At 38.1% G+C, this 22,787-nt stretch overlaps 1 protein-coding gene across 4 annotated transcripts in view; it reads right to left on the bottom strand.

Moving 5' to 3' along the window:
• Window positions 1-22,787, bottom strand: part of MFS18 (major facilitator superfamily transporter 18) — a 206,705-nt gene that overhangs the window by 53,563 nt on the left and 130,355 nt on the right. For all 4 annotated transcript variants that reach the window (XM_067145678.2, XM_067145679.2, XM_067145677.2 and 1 more), the window contains one exon: window positions 4,776-4,872. In XM_067145678.2, the coding sequence (XP_067001779.2) occupies window positions 4,776-4,872 (97 nt within the window). The remainder of the gene's footprint in view (window positions 1-4,775; window positions 4,873-22,787) is intronic.

The following is a 22,787-nucleotide window of genomic DNA, read 5'->3' as shown; positions in this document are numbered from 1 at the left end:
ATATTATTTTCAAAATGAACATTACAAGGTAAGTTTCGAACAATATTCATATATCCAAACAATCCAGTTACATAATTTATGAATACAAGATTAGATGTTGTTTGACAAGAGCTTTGGTATTAGGCCAAGAGGTTAACTAAATACCTCTTAGCATAATCCAAGTTCTACAATACAATTTTGAAGGTAAGAGGAAACACAAGATACAAATACAACTTTTAAATTAAAGTAAACGTGCTTTCTAAAACATCAGAGGAATAGCGTGGAGAATAGGGCAAACTCCTATGTGATAATACCAGCGAACATTAAATGTAAATTAAAGCGGAACTGAAATAAACTGTGCTTACCCCAAGGTAGCCCATCTCGGGAGCAAGGAGTCGCCGATGTGCATCTTATCGCAGGACTGACGAGAGAACCAAAGGCCACGAAATTCTGCCTCGCTCACTTAAAAAAAAGGAAGTCTGGCCTTGGTGTGATTACCAAGTGACCAATCAGAGCACAGGAGCTAGCCTATCGCCACCCAGATCCACCAATCATAACCCTTTATCTAGTCGCGATGTTTTGACTATGTTCCAGAACATATACAGACAATAATCGCGAACTTTCCATCTTCCAGAATTAGTACGGGCATATTTCTAGAATCGACAAGGGCCAACACACCCTGTTCCAAAGGTCCTACCCAACATCACTGAACAATCTAGTGGTTACTTAAGTAGATAAAGGGAATACAAATAAAATATATTACAATAATATATTACACCATACAGGTTAGGTAGCTAAATGGAATATGAATAAAATATTCTACCACAACATTCCATATCGTACAGTAAACATTCCTTAAAAATATTTACAAATAAAATATTCTACAACAACATTCCACATCACACAGGAAATATTCCTTAAAAAAGGACTCCGCATAGGTCTCAGTGTTCATCTTCCTATGCTGATGTGTAAAGGAAAATGAAACTTAAATGCATTATTCTGTAGGAGTGTGTAAATATGTCATAAAAACAACATTCCTACAGTACGGTATAAGGAATCAACCATCAAAATAAGAGGTGGGTTCCGACATGATACGTTTCAATACCTCCCTTGTTAGTCTATCCTTAGAGTACAATGGCAACTACCAAATATACAAACGATACTGAACAATTTTTGAGGAAAATCAGACTTTGGCCTACATCACATCCCTGCACACTATTTCTTGTTTCAATCACAGGTCATAGAGTCCCATATTTTAGTGCATGATGCCAGCTTCTTTCAAAATGAAAAATACTTAAGGTAGCTTGTTTTATGCATAAATGCTATTACAAGATGTAAGCGCCAAAACACACATTTCTTCCCTGGAAATATGATAGAGTTATGAAGGAAATGCAATGAAACTGGAAAAGGAGTGGGGAAAACCTGGTGCTGGCACACAGCCTACTCCTAGCGAATACAACCAAATGAGTTGCTAAAGCCTTTACGTCGCCACACGACGGACAAATCACCTTCACATCATCATATACCCTTACTCCATACGATCAATGTGAAGAGGTTTGTAATTTAATTCAGGCTTTTGGCACACAATCTGGCAAATAGAAGTTCATACTGCCACCACTCCTAAACTGCCGGCCAACATTCTAATAATATATATATATGTGTATATATGTGTGTATATATATATATATATATATATATATATATATATATATATATGTATTGAATAGGTGGAACAAATTAAAACACCTTTATTATTGTTGAACTGTAAAAATTTTCAATACGGACCTAAAATGAGGTTTATAACATGTAATGTGACAGCCAACCAGGCAAAATGTAGATTAAATAAGTTTCTCAACCTGAAAATGAAGATTTGTAAGTTAGGAAAGGATTTAGCTTTTCTTAAACAATGTCTGAGACTAAAACTGGTACCTACTTTTCCTAAATCAACACAACGTAAGAACATAAGCAATCCAAGCCATAATGTAACCCAAAATAAGGTAAATGAATTATGGCTTAAAAATGAAATCAAATATATGTATTGAATAGGTGGAACAAATTAAAACACCTTTATTATTGTTGAACTGTAAAAATTTTCAATACGGACCTAAAATGAGGTTTATAACATGTAATATCAAAGAATATCGGAGATTGATCTGCATTTACGATTTGTGATAGCAGGTAATTGTACTCGCGCTGCTTCCTAATTACAAATCTATGAAACTGCATGATTTTTTCACTGCGGTCCTTGGGAAATTGCAGGCACAGAGATGTCCTCCATCGAAGAAAAAGACGGTTCATTTTCACGAACCGATAAAGCCTCCCTCTGCTTGCTTTAACATCAAGAATTTTCAAGGTTTTTGCTCATTCTACAGCCTTTAACTGGAGCATCTCATGGGAAACTGAAAGGCCATCATTTCTCAATTGATTTACATAAGAAACAACTTCCTTTTCAATTTCTGAATGCTGCTCTGTTTTTGGTCCACAAAATGATAAAGTTGTTTTCTTGGTACACTGTAATTCTTTTGTCTGCTTCCGCCAGTACACGTGTGATGGTGCTACAGAAAATTCACAAGATTGCCTTTATTTTTGGCAAATTCCATTACAGACAATTTAAATTGTGCATCGTAACTACTGTCTTTCCTTCCCATCACGTCACTAACAAACACTTCGCACAACAATTCACACGTAAGAACACTGTTGAAAGCAATTACTGTACGCGTGCGAGTCACAGCTGATAACAAGGGCGAGTTATGGCTAGCAGTCACAGGTGTGTTCTGACCCCGGGCACTGGAATGTTGAGTAATCAGTCACTTCCTTCTCTCCTAGCATGGAAAACATGAAATGGAATTTCCAAACTAGTTCCCAATTATCGTACATCGACATAAATCACGAAGACAAGATAAGTCCATGGTTCGCAACTAGTGGAAACCGTAGATAAAACAAGGGGGGAATATGAGATTACATTTTTTCAAGTTTTCGACTAAAAATCAGGGAGGCAATTTTATGCGAGGGGGAAAATTACGCATGTAAATACGGTATGTTAACAGATCTATCCATTTCAATACCTTGGGTGTAATATACTGTAGCTAAATATTTACAATATCCCCGGATGCGGGTGCGGATAATATTTTGTATATCCGTGTAGGGCTCTAGTTATAGGAAGATCCATGTTTTGGATATTGTATTTTGCTGTGGTCTCCTGTTCTTCGTTATTTAAATTTTCACCATTATATAATTTTTCAAAATATTGTCTCATCTCATCTCTTATCTTCTTGTCATGCCAAGTGATGTTTCCATCTTCTTTCGCCAGGGCCTTTATTCCTGCATAGTGGTTTTTCTTGCTTCTCACCACTAGATAGAATAGTTTCTTCTTGTTCTTGCTGTCCTCTTTTAGTTTCTGTGCAAATTCAGTCCAGTTCTTTTTCTCATTAGAAATGATTCTTTTCACTTTAAGCTGCAGGTCTCAGTACAGCTGATGGAGTTCTTTTAATTTCTCTTCATTTCTTGCCACACCTTTCTGGCATTCTTTATCTCTTAGTTTCCTCATTTCATTTCTCTCCTTTATTGCTGTTCAGACAGTTTCTTTCTCTCTTACTCTGCTACTTGTTTTGTCAACAATACTGACTGCAGTGTCCACCAGGGTTTTCCCCCCTTTAGGGACACCATGACCTTGGCGTCGGTGTGAGGGCTTGTGTGCCTATTGATCCCGAGGCTTGTGCCAGCTCAGGGTTACCCATGTTGGATTGGCCTCAGTGTAGGGCCAGATTAACAAGGTGTCCCCTGAGTTGTCCAAGAGGTGTCTGTGCTCTTTATTATTCATTTCTATTTCTACCTTTCTATCTCAAACTTCTTTTATTTAATTTCTTTTCCTGTCTAGCCAACCTCTTTTCCTTGGGTAGAATAAGTTTTGATGGAGGTTTCACCCTCGCGATCTGACATTTTTTCTCCCCTTGCTGGCTTGCTGGGCCTAACACAAGGTGAGGTTTTCCTGTCAGGGTTAACTCCCTTAGCCTTTGATAGTCCTCTATCTAATCTGCAATGCAGCAGCATTGTGATAAATTTGTGTGTCATTCCCTACATACAGGTTTCATCAAACCTGCTTAGGGAGAACTCCTTCATCCACAGCCGTTGGTTCTCCATTAGTTTGCCTGGTTTGGTACTGGCCAGCAGACCCTCAGCCAGACAGTCGAACATAGTACCCTCTACTGTCACTTACGGTAACAGGATGATCCTGATCAGACACTGCAGCATAAATGGTATGATAATCAAACTGCAGTATCTGAAGTAGCATATGTAACTTATTAGGGCTAAGTGTTGTGACAGGGCTATGGAACTTGAAATGATTTGATTAAATGAATGTACAAAAACCAGGTTCAGAAAGCCACATTGTGTAGAGAAATCTAAAGAAAAAATTACATCCAGTATAGCCATTATTCATGCCAGCATTATAATCTAAAGTGCCTGAATGTTACTGTTTCATAGACCTATTGCTCAACTACATAGGCGGAAAAGAAATTAAAAAGTAATAAGTAGGATTACAATCAGATTACAATCAAAATCAAAGCGATAAAACAAAGATGTGGAAATTAAATTAGAAACTCAGACACAACATTCAAAAAAATGTGGGAAAATAGATACACTGTACATCATACACACTATGATCATTTTCATCTTTCAGAAATTAGAATGTTGCTCTGGTCCAAAGGAGCAATGCAATCAAACACAAATTTAATACAAACATATTGGATGATTATAGAGATTTCAGATATTTAAAAAAATGTTTATGGTAGTTTTACCTTAGCCTGTGGAAAAGTATCATGGAAGTATGTTGGTAGCCATGATAATAGTAGAAAGAAACAGTTATTCTGGCATGCATGTCCAATTACACAAGACCTGAAAAAAAAAAAAAAAAAAAAAAAAAAAAGCACTAATTATAGAGACTAATGATTAAGTTGTAATCATTACAAATGGAATGTAACAGCTGTTAAGGCATATACTAACAATTTTAATTGGAAAAACATCATCTTTCTCCCTGCTGTTATTGAAGATAAACAAGTTACTCATACACATATCACACAAAAATATTTTCAAGTAAGTGCTTTTGTACCTCTGATTAACTCCCAAAACTCATTTTTTAAAGTTGAATGTTGTTCCTTAAGTTGATGCAGTAGTCACCTATGACTAGATAAAATTGCATTATTTTTAATAATAAAAATAATGTGGATTTGTAATAATTCTACATTAAAATCTATATAAATGAAGTTGTAGTGGGTCTGCTGTCAGTAATTCAATTTATTTTGCCGAATTTTCAGATTTTTATCCGTTTCAGGTCAACTCCAGACCATCTCAGTGGATTTTAGCTTTCGTTTCTGTCTGTTCCAACATTGGCGAAACAGCTGGATATATTTCGACCAAACTTCATATTCAGAGTATACTGATTCAGGAGAAGGTTTTGATATGTATATGATTTAAAAATCACATAAGAGGCTGGGGTTTTATAGGGAGATCAAAGGAGTTATTTGATATTTTCTCATACACAATTGATTGTCTGTAAAATCTGCAGACTATATGTGAAACATCCCTTCATTTTAAATATTTTTTGTTATCTGCATAATTTCACTTACTCTTCAAATGACGGAGAAAATTACTGATTTCTACGGGATTCATGCTCTGTGTTGGGTGATGGACACCCCTGAACACCGACAATGACTCTACCGGTTACCTTGGTAATAGCTCAGGCTGCTTGCCAGCAGGAAAGTAACAGAATGCTTTTTTTGTCATCATTCCTGTAAACTTGTGCTTGTTCGTTGGGTAGAAGGCGAGAGACCATCAAGCTGCCATTCTGCAGGATATTTGTGAAATACCACTGGAGGTTACAATCATCTTCGAATAGTACGAAGTGTGGCTCTTAAATTTTTCAACAGTACCATGGAGTGTAGTGTAGCCCATTATTTCACAATGTAAGGTCTTTTCTGGCATTTGCTATAAGTTTTACTGTGTTTCTCTTCCAACAAGGGAACATCAGCAATGGTTGTATGGTTGGATGCATTGGAAAAATGAAATGTCCCTCACTAAATTCTGATGTGCGTTATGGATTTAAGAAAGCGGCAACAGAGGAGTAATTTAAGTGCAGGGATTCTTAGGTATTCAGATAAGAAGATGACTGATGGTGTTAATATGTTATTACTTAAGCCTAAAGAGGCAAGGCAGAGGCAAGAAATTAAAGCAGACTTACAAAGGAACATCGGCAATGGATAAGTCGCCGATCGCGATGAAACTTGGAAAACACATTGAGGTACACGTGAAAAAGATGTCAGCATCAATTTTGGGTGCCGACATTCATTAGGGCATTAACTAAGGGGCCTAAAAGTTGTGACATTTCAAGTTCCGCGCGAACACGTTGAATACCTGCTGGCTAATGCTTAGCCGGCACACTGTCTGCCTTGTGCCACACCTCTGCACCACCTCCCCTCCACCCCTCCTTCTGGTTCGCCACTGCACGTTTCCCTTCTCCCCGTGCCTGCCCGTCTGCTTAGCTGTTGAAGAGAACCAGTGCTACACTTTGCGTACTCTATCAGCCTTCCTCATATCTCTCCTTTGTAATTTTCACATTGTATTAGTCAGTTTACATTTTCTGAAACGTTTATGAAAATGTATGTGATGATTGCTTAAGTGCAATGTCGTTGAGCACGTTAAAAATTATTTTTCATCTTCAGGCAAATCACGGAAGTCACGGTGAAGAAGGTCCGTTGAACTTTTGGGAGCTACAGCTTTATGACGCGATTGAGGGCGAGTGTTAAATAATCAACCGTTTTCAAATAGGTTTTGACGCTCATGAGGTGATGTTACACTGTGTGACATAGGCCATAATAACGTAGACTGAACCATGGTCTTTTGCGCTGCATGTGAAATTTTAGGTTTTAGTTTTCAGCATTGGACCGTCTGATATGTTGATACTGATAACTCGCTCGTTTTTTTTTTAAAACAAACATTTACATTCTCCGTTGTTTGTGTCAATAAATATACATATAACAACATGTATTTTAATTATTTTTATTTTGTTTTTTAGTGCTTATAAGTTACTGTCTTGAAAGTGACAGTCTCTATTTGGAGGACGTTACAAATTTGACGTAGAAGTCTGATCACTCGGAGGAACACGAAAAGGATATTGAATATAGCAAGCTAGAACTGGGACAAAGCCAAGACAGTGCCAATTCGACGGACACCGCAGACTTACAGTATAAAACAAGAGCACTCAACTACTGGAGGAATGGAAAATGGAAAAATCTGAAATTTGCAACTGTGCAAAAGAAATTCGTCATTTGCATAGTGAGGCACAGCTCTCCGCCTGGAAAAAAGTAGTGGATGAAGGAGGCTCTCTCCAAGACAAATTTGTTATTGTGATGGATTGCAAGGAAAAATTTGACACGGAGTACCATATGTCCACCATCCATGACATCATAATTAAACAGTGGGCAATGCAAAGTGCCCGCTCTCGAGGGATCCATGACTTTAAAGCATCCTCAGGCTGGCTGTACGACTTCAAAAACAAATTTGGAATCATATCCCAAAAAATTACTGTCAAGACAACAATGAAAAAACTTGATAGGGAAACTGACGTTATGGTGGAAGCCGAAATGTTTGTGGAAAACGTAAGACAAAAATACAGTTACACAGCCCATCACATGTTTTTAACAGCAACCAAAGCAGCTTTAATTTGGAAATTTACACTGGCAGAACGTTAGTGCCCCGAGGAGAAAAGTCGATTAGCATGGTGGTCCAATCAATTCCCTGTCCTACGCACAGCTACATGATTATGCCTACCATGTCAGCAGAAGGTAAGCTACTCTCCCCGTTATTAATAGTTTTAAAGGAAAGAAATAGTGTTTTTGGTTCCCTTGTTAAGAAAATAATATTTTCACAAAAAAATATTAATATCATGTGCACCACGTCTGGAAAGATGGGCAAAGCAGAGGTTCATAGCTGGTATAATGACATGTTGAAGCCAAGTTTACCCGATGGACTAAACATTTCATTGTTAGATTCTTTCTCTGGCCACAATGCGCTTGTTCATGGCACGGAAGTAGAAGTTATGACAATTTCAGCCGGCGCTACAGCAGTTTGTCAGCCATTTGACGTGTATGGGTCTTGGATTTGGAAAACGTATACAAGACGAATGTTTTCCGGGCTGCGACTTACGAGTGCCCGTATCGTGCTGCACCACTGTAACACCATCTTAAAGTTGCAATCACCGTTACATTTCGAGCTGACCCCCCACATTGGCACTACAGCCCTTGAAAGGCCTTGGCCTACCAAGCGATCATTGCTCAGACCGAAGGCCTGCAGATTACAAGGTGTCGTGTGGTCAGCACGATGAATACTCTTGGCCATTATTCTTGGCTTTCTAGACCGGGGCCGCTATCGCACTGTCAGATAGCTCCTCAATTGTAATCACGTAGGCTGAGTGGACCTCGAGCCAGCCCTCAGGTCCAGGTAAAAATCCTTGGCCTGGCCGGGAATCAAACCCGAGGCCTCCGTGTAAGAGGCAGGCACGCTACCCCTACATCACAGGGCCAGCTAGCATCTCCTCGATTCAAAAACATGTGGAAGTACTCATGGTACAGCAGTTGATACCTTGATGATCATTCTGGACAATTTGAACACCCGAGGAACACCACTATTGTAAAGCATACGTCCCGTGATAAAAGGATGGTGCCTGTTGTTAATTATGTTTTGTTTCAATTTTCTTTTCACTGTTTTTTTATGTTTCGAATAGACCAAAGATTGTTTTTCTTTACTATCAGTCACTGACGGGGAGTTTGCCCGATGTAATGTATACGGAGTCATTTATTGTGTTGCCTTGTAATTGTTTGTTGTTGTACCAGTTCATACAATAGCCATTTCAATTTTTGCATATGTAACTGCCATTGTACCCAGAAGACTGTAGTGTGATACTTTAATAATGATACTTGTTGAATACATAGACCTTCGTCAGCATTAACGCAAAAATACCGGTAAAGTAAGACTACAGGTCTGCCTGTGACTATTGTGTATCTACTGCATATATAAAGCACATCTTTTCAAGGCTTTTCTTATTACGTCAAACTTTACTACATTCCATGTCATACTCATATCAAAGTTGCCTATTCATTAATTGATTTATATTCCACAACCATTGCTGCAATTGAAATGTGTTATGTCTGTCACTGCTAAACATAAATAAATCATTCAGTACAAACACAAATAAAAACATTCTACCTATATTCCTTATACCAGAGTACGCAATACGGAAAATACCAGTAGTTTCAAACTCGGAGTTTATAAATGTTGTTGTCATCGTCCGCGATTTCGTTTCGTTATGACACAACTGATAGCACATACAAAATAGGTGGGGGGAAGGGGACATAAAAAGATGATCCGGACCTGTAACCAGGTTTTGATATCCCGAGGTACCAAATCTCATTACATTCACTGAGATCCTCTACCCGGGCACATAATTTCTTTAAGTAAAAAGATTTTTAAAGGTGGGTGATTTATTTAACCCTCTTAGAGCCAGGAGCCGATCTGGTCGGCCGTTCACCATCAACTCGAAGAGGCCAGAGCTCCGCCTCCACTCTACTACTGTAAAGTGCCAGGCCATTCTTAGTGAAAATACATGTATTTTAAAATTCGCATATATCTACCAGTGTATGACAAATACTGGCAAGAATGTTTCTACATATCGACTACATAGAATAAACAACTGATTTATTGTGATATAAAGAATCAAAAACGTTTTATTGTTGATACTATAGTTGTCATTAACGTTTATTTTTAGGAAGAGAAAAACATTTTCTCACTTTCTCTCTCAATATTAACTTTAGAAAAATCATTTACGATACAAAAGAATGTACGTAATGATGTATAATGTATTTCTAAATACAATTCTATAGAATAATCAATCTGAATGAAAAAATAAGAACATAAAAAATAAAGATTCAAACATGTCACTAGTAAAAACAAGACAATTTTACTCACCGATAACATTCACGTATATGTATCGATCTATGGCAAATACTGACAAGAAATTTTCTACGTGCGGTCAACATAGTATAAAAAATTATTCTGAATTATAAAAAATAGTTGATATAGTTTTGTTTTCCGCAAAAAACCTTTCTCGTTTTCGGTCCTAGTATCTATTTGAAAAATATTTTCACAATACAACAGAATACACGTAATTAAAAAATCTATGGCGCCAAAGCCCTGATTTGCTTTGGCCTACCAAGCGACTGTTGCTCAGTTCGAAAACCTGCCGTTTACGAGGTGATGTATGGTTAGTGAGACGAATCCTCCTGGTCATTATTCTTGGTTTTCTAGACCGGGGTCTCCCTCTCAACCTCAGATATCTCCTCAATTGCAATTACTTAGGCTCACTTAGGATGAGTGGACCTCGAACCAACCCTGAGACCCAGGTAAAAATTCTTGACCTGGCCGAGAATCAAACCCATGACCTCCAGGTGAGAGGCAGGTATGCTACACTTGGTCCGCGGGGACAGGCATTTACGTCATGATAGAGGACTATATCTGACTATAAGGTTTAGGAGAGAGAAAATGAAAAGTAAATTGAAGTATGATATGGGCGGAGAATCAGACGGAGGGGCGTGTTTAGGTCCTAGAAGTTACATGAAGGAGACAGGAAGTTGAGGAATGTTGTCAGGTTCATTGGGAGAAATTTCCACAAACTGTTTTTGAGAGACATTATCATCATCATCTTCGTTATCACTAGTTTCATCTACCACCATATTCACAGTAGCTTTATTGTCATTTGAAACACATGTCTCTTCTTTAGCTGCGGTGATTCCGGGGCTTGTCCAGAATTTCGTTGCTACTCTCTGAAATAAATTCACTATCACTATCCGATAAATCTCCCACATTAACTTCGCATTGTTTCAAATAGTGCATTAATTTATCGTCATCAATACCTGGTGAAAAAAGATCACGTGAACTACTTGCAATTTTGTTGCCACAAATCCACTCACTGCAAGGAGCAATCTCTTACTGACCGGTTTGCGTTATTTGTGAACACAGGAAACGACTCTTGTGAAAGCTATAACACCTTATTAGAACTGCCAAAGTAAGGTCAGACATATAATAACTTATAGCCCCTTTACTATAGGATGTCACAAATGTATGCAGATCATTATAGGCTGCCTCAAAATGATTTATTATACAGAATTTTAAGCCGGCCGATGTAATCGGCTCTGACAAATTCCGACTGGATTTTTGAAGGCTGATCTGATTGGCTTTGCCAATTTAAATGGCGGGTGCTTGCACTACCGTCTGGTTCCAAGAGGGTTGATGGTGGGTGATTTAATTTAATTCATTTCATATGTATGTCCACTCTAAAGGACGCTACTGACAGCTTTAAGGCGTTTTAGAAGTAAATAATAATTTAAGCGTAGGTCGGACGCGGTACCCCATCCCACATTTGACCACACCCGGTGGTGCTTAACTCAGGGTTGTACCCACGAATGTGACAAATCACCAGAATTAGCAGGAATGAAAAGATAAAATTTGAATAAAATATGGGTATATTAGTTTAGGTTATTTATTATCATCATGTGTGAAACGGAACGTTATTTAAAGGATTTCGATAATTATAGTGCGAAAATAAGCGAAGTATAGCGCCGGTCCTGTTCAACAGCTAAACAGCCGGCAAGTACGGGGAGAAGGGAAATGTGCGGCGGCGAACCAGTTGGAGTGGGGAGGGGAGGAGGTGCAGAGGTGTGTTTCCAGTCAGGCAGTGTGCCGGCTCAGCATTGGCCAGCAGGTATTCATCGCTGATAGCGCGAAACTTGAAATGTCGCAACTTTTAGACCCCTTAGTTAACGCCCTAATGAATGTTGGCACCCAAAATTGATGCTGACATCTTTTTGACGTGTACCTCAATGGGTTTTCCAAGTTTCATCGCAATCGGCGACTTATCCATTGCCGATGTTCCCTTGTAAGTCTGCTTTAATTTCTTGCCTCTGCCTTGCCTCTTTAGGCTTAAGTAATAACATATTAACACCATCAGTCATCTTCTTATCTGAATACCTAAGAATCCCTGCACTTAAATTACTCCTCTGTTACCGCTTTCTTAAATCCATAACTCACATGAGAATTCAGTGAGGGACATTTCATTTTTCCAATACATCCACATAGTATTTACATATTTGTCCAATCCAGCTGTCCTCAGTTATTATCCTATCTTCAATTAATGTCAACATTCTTAAATGTCTTACTTTCTTCCTTGATTTTTCCATATACATATGTGAGTGCTAATCCTGAAACCTGGACTCTCTTTCCTTTGAGTGATACGATGCACTACTTCTTTCATGTAGTTTTTCCTTCGCAGTCTATGATTTCACCAATTAAATTGCATAACGTACCTACTGTTAACTGGAACTTGTTTAGAGTCAGCAGGTATGTTGTGACACTTCTGAGAGTTGGTGCCTCTTTCTATGGCAACTTAACCAGCTGCCATTGGAAAATCGTCGCTCAAAGCCTAAAAACACCAGTCCACATTTAGGGCGTCTGAGAATGCTTCTGAATGTGAGGCTGGTTTGAATGTAGTCAGATTAAGGAAGACATTTGGGGAACGATGCTGACAGCAGGCCAGGTTCAGCTAGCAGAGAGAACGTCATTGAAAATCTAGGGCATTTGAGGCTATTTTTAATAATGTTGCTTACGTCCCAAGATCTCCGAAGACACCATACAGCCAGATATTTTGTGTGCTGCAAGAGTTCATTTATGTACAGGTACATCTACAGACATGAGCTTTGCAGATTTCCAGCTTCCCACAAGCAACAACTCTTCACATACCATCAAAAGGAGACAGGATCAAACCCACTACCGATTTTGAAATTTGGGGCCCAGCATAGGAACGCAAGCATAAGCATTTCTTTCACCCAGTGGGATATATTTTTCCAAAGCAATGACCTACAATTATTATGGGCTAAACAGTTTCCTGAAAATCCTAATTTTTACCCCCATGCCCCCAAACCAAGATGGCAGACACAATCTGCCACACGAGCTAGAAAATTGAAATTTGGCAAAAGTATAGCTTTTAGCTTGTAACAAACAGAAAAATTCTAAACTTTTCCAATGTTTAACATTTTACCCTGGAAAAATATCGAAATATGGAGGCAATTTTAATGAACAGTGCAGACCTTCGTTTTGATGAAATTGGAGGCTAAATGGTAAGTCATATCATAACGCAATCAATGCCGAATTTGGAGTGATCTACATCTTTGGTCCTGCACCTTTTTGTCGTATCTCAATCCCTTATACATTAGATATAGCTGCTTTTTTCAACTGTAGGTAAATTTTGTAATTTTTACACATTTATTTTATAGTCTGACACACTTATAGAAAAGATAGAATCATCAAATTCAGCACGCACATCGGCACAATCAGTTGCCATATGCAAGCCAAATTTTATGATTCTAGCTGCCACTTAAGTATGTGAAAAACAAAGCAATGTGTGGAAACTGTACCCAAATTTCATACTATTCAAAGTTTCTAACTAAATTTAACACGTAAATGGAGTAGATGCAAGAAAATATCATAGGACCAACCCTGTAGACAACTAAAAATGATGTCTGATGGCACAATCTGTTTGTTGATACGATGTACCATTTAAGAGTATTTAATCTTGAAATGAAGGTCTGCAAATTATAAACTTGCATATACTTTCATATATCTATATTGAAGTTGATTTGTAACGATCTAGAAACAGAAGGCCTGCCATCATAATTAAAACTCTCCAAATCAATAGTGATTACTTGTAGGAGAGTGGTCTGGAATTGTAATCAAAACTCCCCTCATTGACAGTGACTGGCAGAAGGTAAAAGGGCCTGACATTATAATGGAAACTCCCCATCTCAACTGTAACTGGCATTAGTAAATGGAGCCTGCCAATGTAATGAAAAATCCTCTTCTTGATTTGACTGGCAGTAGGCAAGGATGCAATTTTGGTCAAATCTTCCCTACTCGACTGTATGCATTTGTAAGCAAGGGTGCCTACCATTATAAACAAAATTCTATAACTAGAATGCGACTGGTAGTATGCAAAGTGACCTGTTCTTATAACTGAAACTCCCCTACTCGAAAGATGCCCTGCTGTTTTAATAAGTACTCCCCAGCTTCACTGTGAATGGCAGTAGGAAAGTGTGCCTCTCATTATAATGACACCCCAATTCTAAATGGTGGTATGCACAGGGGGCCTGCTATTATAATGAAAACAGCCCAACTCTATTGTGAATGGCAGTATGCAAGGAGGCCTGTCATTATAGTTAAAACTCCCAATCTCGATTGTGACTGGCAGTAGGCGAGTGTGGCTGCCATTTAATTAAAACTCCCCAACTGACTGTGACTGGCAGTAGGAAAAGTGACCTATCATAATGAAAAATCTCCAACTCAATTGCGAATGGCAGTAGGCAGTGAGCTTGCCGTTATGATAGAAACTTCCAAACTTGATTGTGAATGGCAGTAGAAAACATGGTTTGCCATAATCATCAAAACTCTCCAATGTGCACCTTACATCCAATAAAAGAATTAATGACAATTCAAGAAGAAGGCATGTACGTTTAACACATTCCGTGAAAAATTCCCGTCCTACAGGAAGAAAAATGAATAAAGCTAAATATAAAGATTTGATATATTTTCTACTGTATAAACCGCAGAATCACCATGCTATATACCATGCACTCCAGCCGGATGACTCTAGTACAGCTGAGGATGTTGAGGAAGATCCTGATAAGTTGTAAGGGTATTTTAACATTAGAATTTCTTTAATGTCCCTCTTAATATGTAAACAGAATTGTATGGATCATTGTCCATATAGTCCTGAATTGTGCTCTGCACATGATTGGTCTATCTCCTCCCTTTCTTGGTATTACTAACGGGATACGGATGGCCTTGTTGAGTGTTGGGGGAGGTAGCCATTTTGGCAATTGTTGCCTGTTCTTTCTACGAGACAGACGTATGATGTAGACCTTGTTATACTTCCGGGGTTTATCCCGGTTTTCACCCCCTTTTGGGATTGGAATTTTATAAACTGACACATGTCCAAATGATCTTTCTTTTTGGAATACCTGATTAGTAAAGGTTTTCCATATAAAACTGGAAAGTCTGAAATATTCATAGGTGGAAAATTTATGGTTTATAGTTCCTATTTTCTTCGTTTCCATGCATTGATACACGAATGTTTGTAAAACATTATGAATTTTTTTCCCCTAAGTGTAGTGGGATCTTCGGATGACATTAAAAACCATGCATATTCTGTTATTTTCAATGACCTCTTGCTTAAGTTGGTATCCGGTATCCTAAGATCCTTGAAATTTATTATTATTATTATTATTATTAATTGTTCTACTCCACGTTCGGGAAATGCTCTCTCCTGCCGCATGTAGCCAGCATTCGGTCTGTCGGGAAAAATCTGCCATCTGTCTCTCCTTTCTTATTACCTATGTCGCGTGTTCGACCTACTTTTGTTCTTGCTATACTTCAGAACGTCCTTTCCCTTGTCTTATTGGACTCGGGAGCTTCTATCTCACTCCTTAGTTTCTATTTTTTTTCAGCAATTTCATCCACACCATCAATTACGTTTTTCTGACTTATTATGTACTTCAGTCTCTCGCCACCCTTTACATATTCTTGGTCAACTTACTCTTACTACAAAGATTTCTAAATTCTCATGGTCTTTTCCCTTTTACGTCACACAAGATCTTCCTATACCTCTTATATTAGGGTATGATTTTTTCCCCCACACCAGTTTAACTCTTCATACTCACATTTCTTCTATTTCTTTTCATTTTGATTCCACGACTCATATTCCTTTGATCAATCCTTCTGATTAACCTACTCCGCAACATTTTTCTACCTCACATATTTATGCTACTACTTCTCAGCAGCTTGTCTTAGATTCTTTATTTGCTCAATTTTTGGATGTTGCTACAGAACATCTTGGTACTGCTCGTAATTAAGAAGCTCATATTGATCTTGGGAATAATTCCCCTGTCAGATCGCCACCTTACCATCTAAGTCCAGCTCGTATGAAACTTTTAGAGCAACATATTTCTAAAATGCTTTCTGATGGTACAATTATCCCTTCTACATCTAATTATGCCCCACCAGCTTTTCTTGTTCATAAGCCTGATCATTCTACACGTTTTGTTGTAGACTACCATTGTCTCAATGATAAGATTAAGTATAATGCCTATCTCCTTCCCAAGATGCAAAATGCTTTTAAATTTTTTGCCATTGCTAAATATTTTTCCACATTTGATTGTAACTCTGCTTTTCATCAATTTCCTTTAGATTCTGCTAGCTCTAAGCTTACTGCTTTTATTATGCCTAATGGTCTTTAAACAATTTACCAAACTTCCCTTTGGTTTAAATGTAGGATCCCAGGTTATGCAATATCTTGTCGATTCACTCTTTCTGGATGAACTATTGATCTTTTCTCCCAATTTTGATTCTCATGTTGCTCATCTTATGGAAGTGCTTTCTCATCTTCGTACTGCTGGTCTTACCATCAAACCTTCTAAACTTTCCCTTGCTCAAACTTCTGTTAAATTTTTAGGGCATATTATTTCTTCACAGGGCGTTTTTGTTGATCCTGACCGTACTGGTTTCTTTTTATAACCGTTTTATTCCCAACTTTTCTCATATTGCTGAACCCCTACACTACCTTAAACGTAAAAATGTTAAATTTCTTTGGACACATACTCAACAACATGCTTTTTCTACCCTCAAATCTCTTCTTATTAAAGCTCCTATTCTGCAGTTTCCAGACTTTTCTTTATATTTCGAAGTACACATCGCTGCTTTCAATAATGCGATTTCTGGTGTTCTTAATCAAGAAGTTGATGGTACCCCTTTGCCCATTGCCTATTTCAGTAGACTTCTTTCTCTTACTGAACGCAATTATTCTATCTACGAACGTGAAGCCTTAGTCTTTGTGACTACCCTCAAACATTTTTATGATTACCTTGATCACAAAGAATTTATTGTTAAAACTGATATTCAGGCCTTTTCATGGCTTCTCCAAAATGCTCCCAAAATCGGCAAAACTGGCCGATGGTTATTGTGTCTTTCAAGGTTTAAATTTTCTCTTAAATTCATTTCCAGTACACAGAATTCTGTTGCTGATGCTTTATCCTGTTTATTTGACACCCCTTCTTCTGACATTTCTTCTTCCCCTCCTGTTTCACAGTCGTTTATCAGCTTTGACTCAACCCCATTGGATAACTTAATTTGTTCATTAATTAACTTCCCTTTATCTTTTCAGTCTTGCCACTCTCGTCAACATGATAATTTTTGCATTCAAACAAAAACCTTGCTTTCTGATCCCTCATATCAAGGCCCTTTTTCGTTATCCAAAGGTCTTCTGCTTTTTAAGCCCACCTCTAAATCTTCCACTAGAGTTGTTGTTCCCTCTTTTCTTCAACCGATGATACTTTCTTATTATCACTCTTGACCCATGCTTAAATGGCATGTTCGTTTCTCATATGCAAATGGCTTCTTACGGCCTCTATTCCAATGACTTATGTATTTCTGGTAGTGTACTAGAGAGGGCAGCACCCTTAGTTGTAGACCCAGATCGTTCATTTTACGAGAGGAGTTGTATTATCTCTTTGAAGCGAATCTTTGCCTTGTTTATGTGAGAGGTAATAACAATGGAGGCCGTGCGGATCGAAGTAGCCATTCTATGTTTTAAATGGGCTTTTAATATATTCAAACTTAGCCCATTCATCCATGTTTCCTTTTGTTTTGACCACTGATATTACAGGTATGTTGATCTTTGTTTTTGTTTTTGGTACTGTGATGATTCATAACTTTCCATTCATAGATTGACATGCATCTTTTCTGCTCCACTGCATGGAACTGCCGTGTGTGCGTGGTTGTTATTGTGATCATGAAATGTTGGTAACTGGGTCTCTGATTGACTCTATTTGTGTGCACTGCGTTCTATGGTACTTCACCATCAGATGTGTTTATACCCTCCGTCTCGACTTAAGAGTTAAATTCTTGTCGTACGAAGCGCGTGACCGGATGGATTTGAGCATGGGTGACTTTAAATACCGTTGTAAAATTGTTTGCGTGGTGCACGCTGCTGCTTGGTATATGCGAGACCTGTTGTGTGTGGCCAAACGAGTCGCACTATATAAACTTATTTTGACATTAGTAACTGGAACGGCCGTTCATATCACTTCCCGATACCTACATATGTGTGAATCCTTGGATGTGTTACTGAGTGAGAGGAGAGGAAAGATGGTATGTTGATCGGCCCCATTTGCATTTTTAATCTGGTGTCTGTACCTTATGTGTGATTCTCGGTACAGTTTTGTTTATTCTTGCCATGTCTCTGTCTTGGGCGTTTGCTAGCCCAGGAGGCCGCCATGTTCTCTTTCATATATTTCGGCTGTACACATAAAAATGCTGCGCTCACGCGTCGATGTGATGACATTCATTCGGGAAGGTACGTTTATGTAAATATCCACTTGGTATTTTTCCTTAATTATTGGCTTCCTTTTTCTTGTTTAATGTTTTTTTTAAATTTTTTATCTTATCAATAAACCCTCATTTAATTTATTCTGCATTTCATTGATAGTAGTATTTGATTCATATCCTTGTTCTTCAACAATGAGGGTCATTTCCAGCTCAAGGCTGTGTTCTCTTGGCCTTTCCTAGTCGCAGTCCATGCCTCATTTTTCCCTGTGTGTGTGTTACATTGGTGTTATGTTTACATACATTATCTGTGAGGGAGTTAGGGTTTGGTTCACTCTTCTCCAACGGGAGGTCATTTTGGTCTTGCCAAGACTTATGCTCATATTGCTTCTCTTTATTTTTGGCCACATATGCGCAAATGCATTTGTCAATATGTTTCCTCTTATGAACCTTGTCAGTTGGCTAAGCCTCTAAATACTAAATCTGCATGCTTACATCCTGCTTTTCCTCCTACTTATCCAGCTCTCAAAACTTTTTAATTGATCTGGTTGGATCTCTTGTTTGCTCATCGCATGGTAACACCTATATTTTCACGTTATTAGATGGTTTTTCTAAATATTTTGTTCTTCACCCTTTACACAAAATTTCTCCCCATATTATTATTAATCTTCTCTCTAACACTATATTTCTTCTTATTGGCCTACCCTCTAATTTAGTGTCTGATAATGCCTCCATTTTCACTTCTAAAGGTTTTTTTTCATATGTGTTTCCAATTAGGAATTAAGAGAATTAATACCTCTCCATATTATTCCCAGGCTAACAAAGTCGAACATTTATCATCGTAATCTTAAAACTGCGCTTTCAATCTTCCACAATTCCTACCATAAGGATTGGGATGTAAATCTCTCTGCCCTAGCCATTGCTTTCAATTCTAGTATAAACTGTGCCACCCACCAAGCACCCGCTAAACTTTTTTTTGGGCCGAGATCTTCACACTCCCTTATCTCTTAATTGGGATCTTCACACCCTTTTAGAATCTGATGATTCTAAATCTACTGAATCTCTCTGGACCAAAGCCCTTTCTAATCTTCGTACTCAACTTATCTCTAAGAAAACACATGACTCTCATCATATATTGTCCCTCCGTAATCACCCCCAAAGCTCCTCCAGTGATCAGTTCTCTGCTAAGTTAGGCCCTCGGTGGATAGGCCTATTTTGTATTATTTCTTTGTCTAACCCTGTTAATGCCCTTTTGCAATCCCCTTCTGATTCTCTCGATGTTAAATGTGTCCATCTCTCCCAACTTAAGAAATGTCATGTTCCTACTTCTGTTAAACTATCATGTTTCCATTTTTTCCTTTTCTTTCTCCTCCCCCCCCCCCCCCCTCCATCGATTTGTTTGCAATTCTCTTTCCGGGGTAGTTATTCGCTTTGGTTATGATTTCTAGCTCTCTTGTCCTTGTGCTGTTTCTTTAGTTCACCTTTTTCTATGGTTATTTTTACTGCCCCCTTTTTTTTTTTTTTTCAAAATTATCTTGCTCATCAAATGTTGTTCTCCACCACTCCATTCCGACGCAGACTCCCCAAGAGTGCATAGGCCCTTTTTGTTTTCTCTTATTTACTTTTGCCTCATGGAATTTTTTTAAATAGGACACCATTCCATTGTTTATTTTTTATAAATATAATGTATGCCACTTATATCTTTTCTCTATATTGTATCATATTATATTGTATCTTTTAAGTTTGTATCACCTCTGTATTTTTTGAACTCCTCCCTTTCATCTTGCATTTTCCCCCTTTTTTGGACCGATCCATTCTCCTCATTCTCCATTCTCCCCCATCCCCTTTTTCTCTTTGCCTTCTTTCTCCCCACCTTTCCCTCTTTGTTTGGGTACATCATCTCTCACCAGTCTGCTTTCTTCTTCTAGTCTCAATCATTGCTCTTCCAAGTTGGCGCCCCTTGTGAAGATCAACACGCCATCGTCTTTGAACCTTCATCGACGCTTCACTTTTCGCCGGCACGTGGGAATATGTTACGATCTCTCTACTACATATTCTGTATTTTTCCTACCTTCAGCTGCCGCATTTTCTTCGACTGCTCTGCTGCGGCCTTTCACTCTCTACTGCTGTGTTCGCCCGCTGTCACCTACTCTGCTGAATATGTGACTATGACATCATCTCCCTGAAGACGCTGCGATCTTCGCCTCCTATGCCACGCGTGCCTGTGCAACATCCATGGGCACGTTATTGTGACGTGTTTCTGGAACATGCTGGCTTTCATTTTCCGTATAGATCTAGACTTTTCCATTGTGCTTTATATTTCGGGCTCCACCTCTCACAAATGAGTCTGTCTTCGTATCGGAGTGCTGGAGTACCGAACATCTGCACTAATACCTGCCGAGTGCTTGGTGAGCAAGAACTATGAACTTGTTAATTGGACTTCAAAATTTTCATTAGGCTATCTCGCCTCTACCCACTTTTGCTCCTGCCAGCTTATACTGCCATTTAAAGTTATACTTGCAGATTCCATGTTTTTTTTTTTTTTTTTTTTTTTAATACAGACTTTGCTTTGGACAATGAAAACTGTTATGTAAATAACTTACATGGCCTGTTTGCGACGCGTATTACTAATTCCGCACTTGTGAGACATTTTTTGTATATACTAACCAGCGAAGTGAATCTTTCCTATAGTTTCGATCCTTATTTCCTTTCCCTTTCCTTTTTTTTGTATTTTTCTTCATCCTTACCCTGCATTCTTTCATTGGAGTTCTTTCATTATTAACTATACTTTACTCTTATTGCATCTGGTTTTCACAATTTGTAATGCTTTTCTTGATGTGCATTAAAGTGTTGTATATTATAAATGTGGCATATTTTCGCTAGCTTTCCGAGCTTTCATTTTTGATATTGTTAGGCAAAATTCTTATCTGGTGTTTCCTATCTTATGACAGATGTTTATTTAATCTACTTGTTGATTGTTAAATATATTTATTTACCTTGTTTATATTTGCTTTTCTCTTGTCCCTTTTCACTTCCTCTGGGTGCTCTTTACCTTCTCGCTGCGCGTTTGGCTACTACTTATTTCACTCGCATGCTGCTTTTCTATTTTATCAGTGTTAATATTTACTTACCATAATATTGCTTATTGCTAGTCTGCTAGCAAACCATCTACTACTGCCTATAGTTCATTACAACTACAGCAGTCTCATCACCCTGTGCGTGGTACTGGTCCAAAACACCACCATCTCATGCTGTGTCTGTGTACTATTGGTGTCATGCTTTCTAGGACATATGGCCATTGCATGGTAGCACCGTATAAATATGAGAGAAAAAACCAGTTGCCATGACTTGTACCCCAACCCTCGTATTTGCATACATTTTAAATATTATCTTTCTTCTGGACATAATGAGCTAATTAGATGGTAAACATCACTTTGAATTAAAAATATAGTATGAAACCCTTCTACAATTTCTGGTCATCTTGATATAAACTTTCAACGTATTAGACCGTGTTCAGTACACATCAAAGAGATGTTAAGTACAGAAGAAATGGCCAAACCCACAACCTTTGGATTTCATGCCCCTTTTATCAATTAAGCTATGATGACCTAGGTCAGGGATGGCAAACCTTTTCCAACTAGTGTGCCATACTAAGTCTGGTTTATTATTCTCAACTGTTGACTGTGCCACTTGTTATTTTCCTTTAAGGAATTGCTACAACCTACAACCCTCCGCCCAACAGCGACTTTCTTTCCAAATTCCAATTATGTTTCATAATATTTATTTATTCATTTATTTTTTTACTGATTTCTTTACTTTTTAGATATATATCTTGTAAATACATTTGATTGCATGTTCCGTGGTCGTATTTTGCAAATACTGCAAAAAACTACATTTTAAATATGTAAGTTTTTAGAATACCTAATATTATTTGTAAAAATATAAATAATAAGCTCCCTTTGTAACACACTTCATCAATAAATATTATTACTGGTCAAGTTGGCCGCGCGCGCAGCTGTGAGCTTGCATCCGAGAAATAGGTGGGTTCGAGACCCACTGTCGACAGCCCTGAAGATGGTTTCCGTGGTCACGGATAGCGAACCTTTTCCAACTAGTGTGCCATACTAAGTCTGGTTTATTATTCTCAACTGTTGACTGTGCCACTTGTTATTTTCCTTTAAGAAATTAAGGCCACGGCAGTTTCCTTCCTACTAGTAAGCCTTTCCTCTCCTATTGTCATCATAAGACCTATCTGTGTCAGTGCGACGGAAAACAAATTGTAAGAAAATAAATATTAGATATAAAAATCAAAAATACTAATACTAATTTTGCCA

This window comes from Anabrus simplex, chromosome 4 (genome assembly GCF_040414725.1).
Source record: "Anabrus simplex isolate iqAnaSimp1 chromosome 4, ASM4041472v1, whole genome shotgun sequence".
NCBI classification, from domain to species: Eukaryota; Metazoa; Arthropoda; class Insecta; order Orthoptera; family Tettigoniidae; genus Anabrus; species Anabrus simplex.
This window is presented reverse-complemented; position numbering and strand designations above follow the sequence as displayed.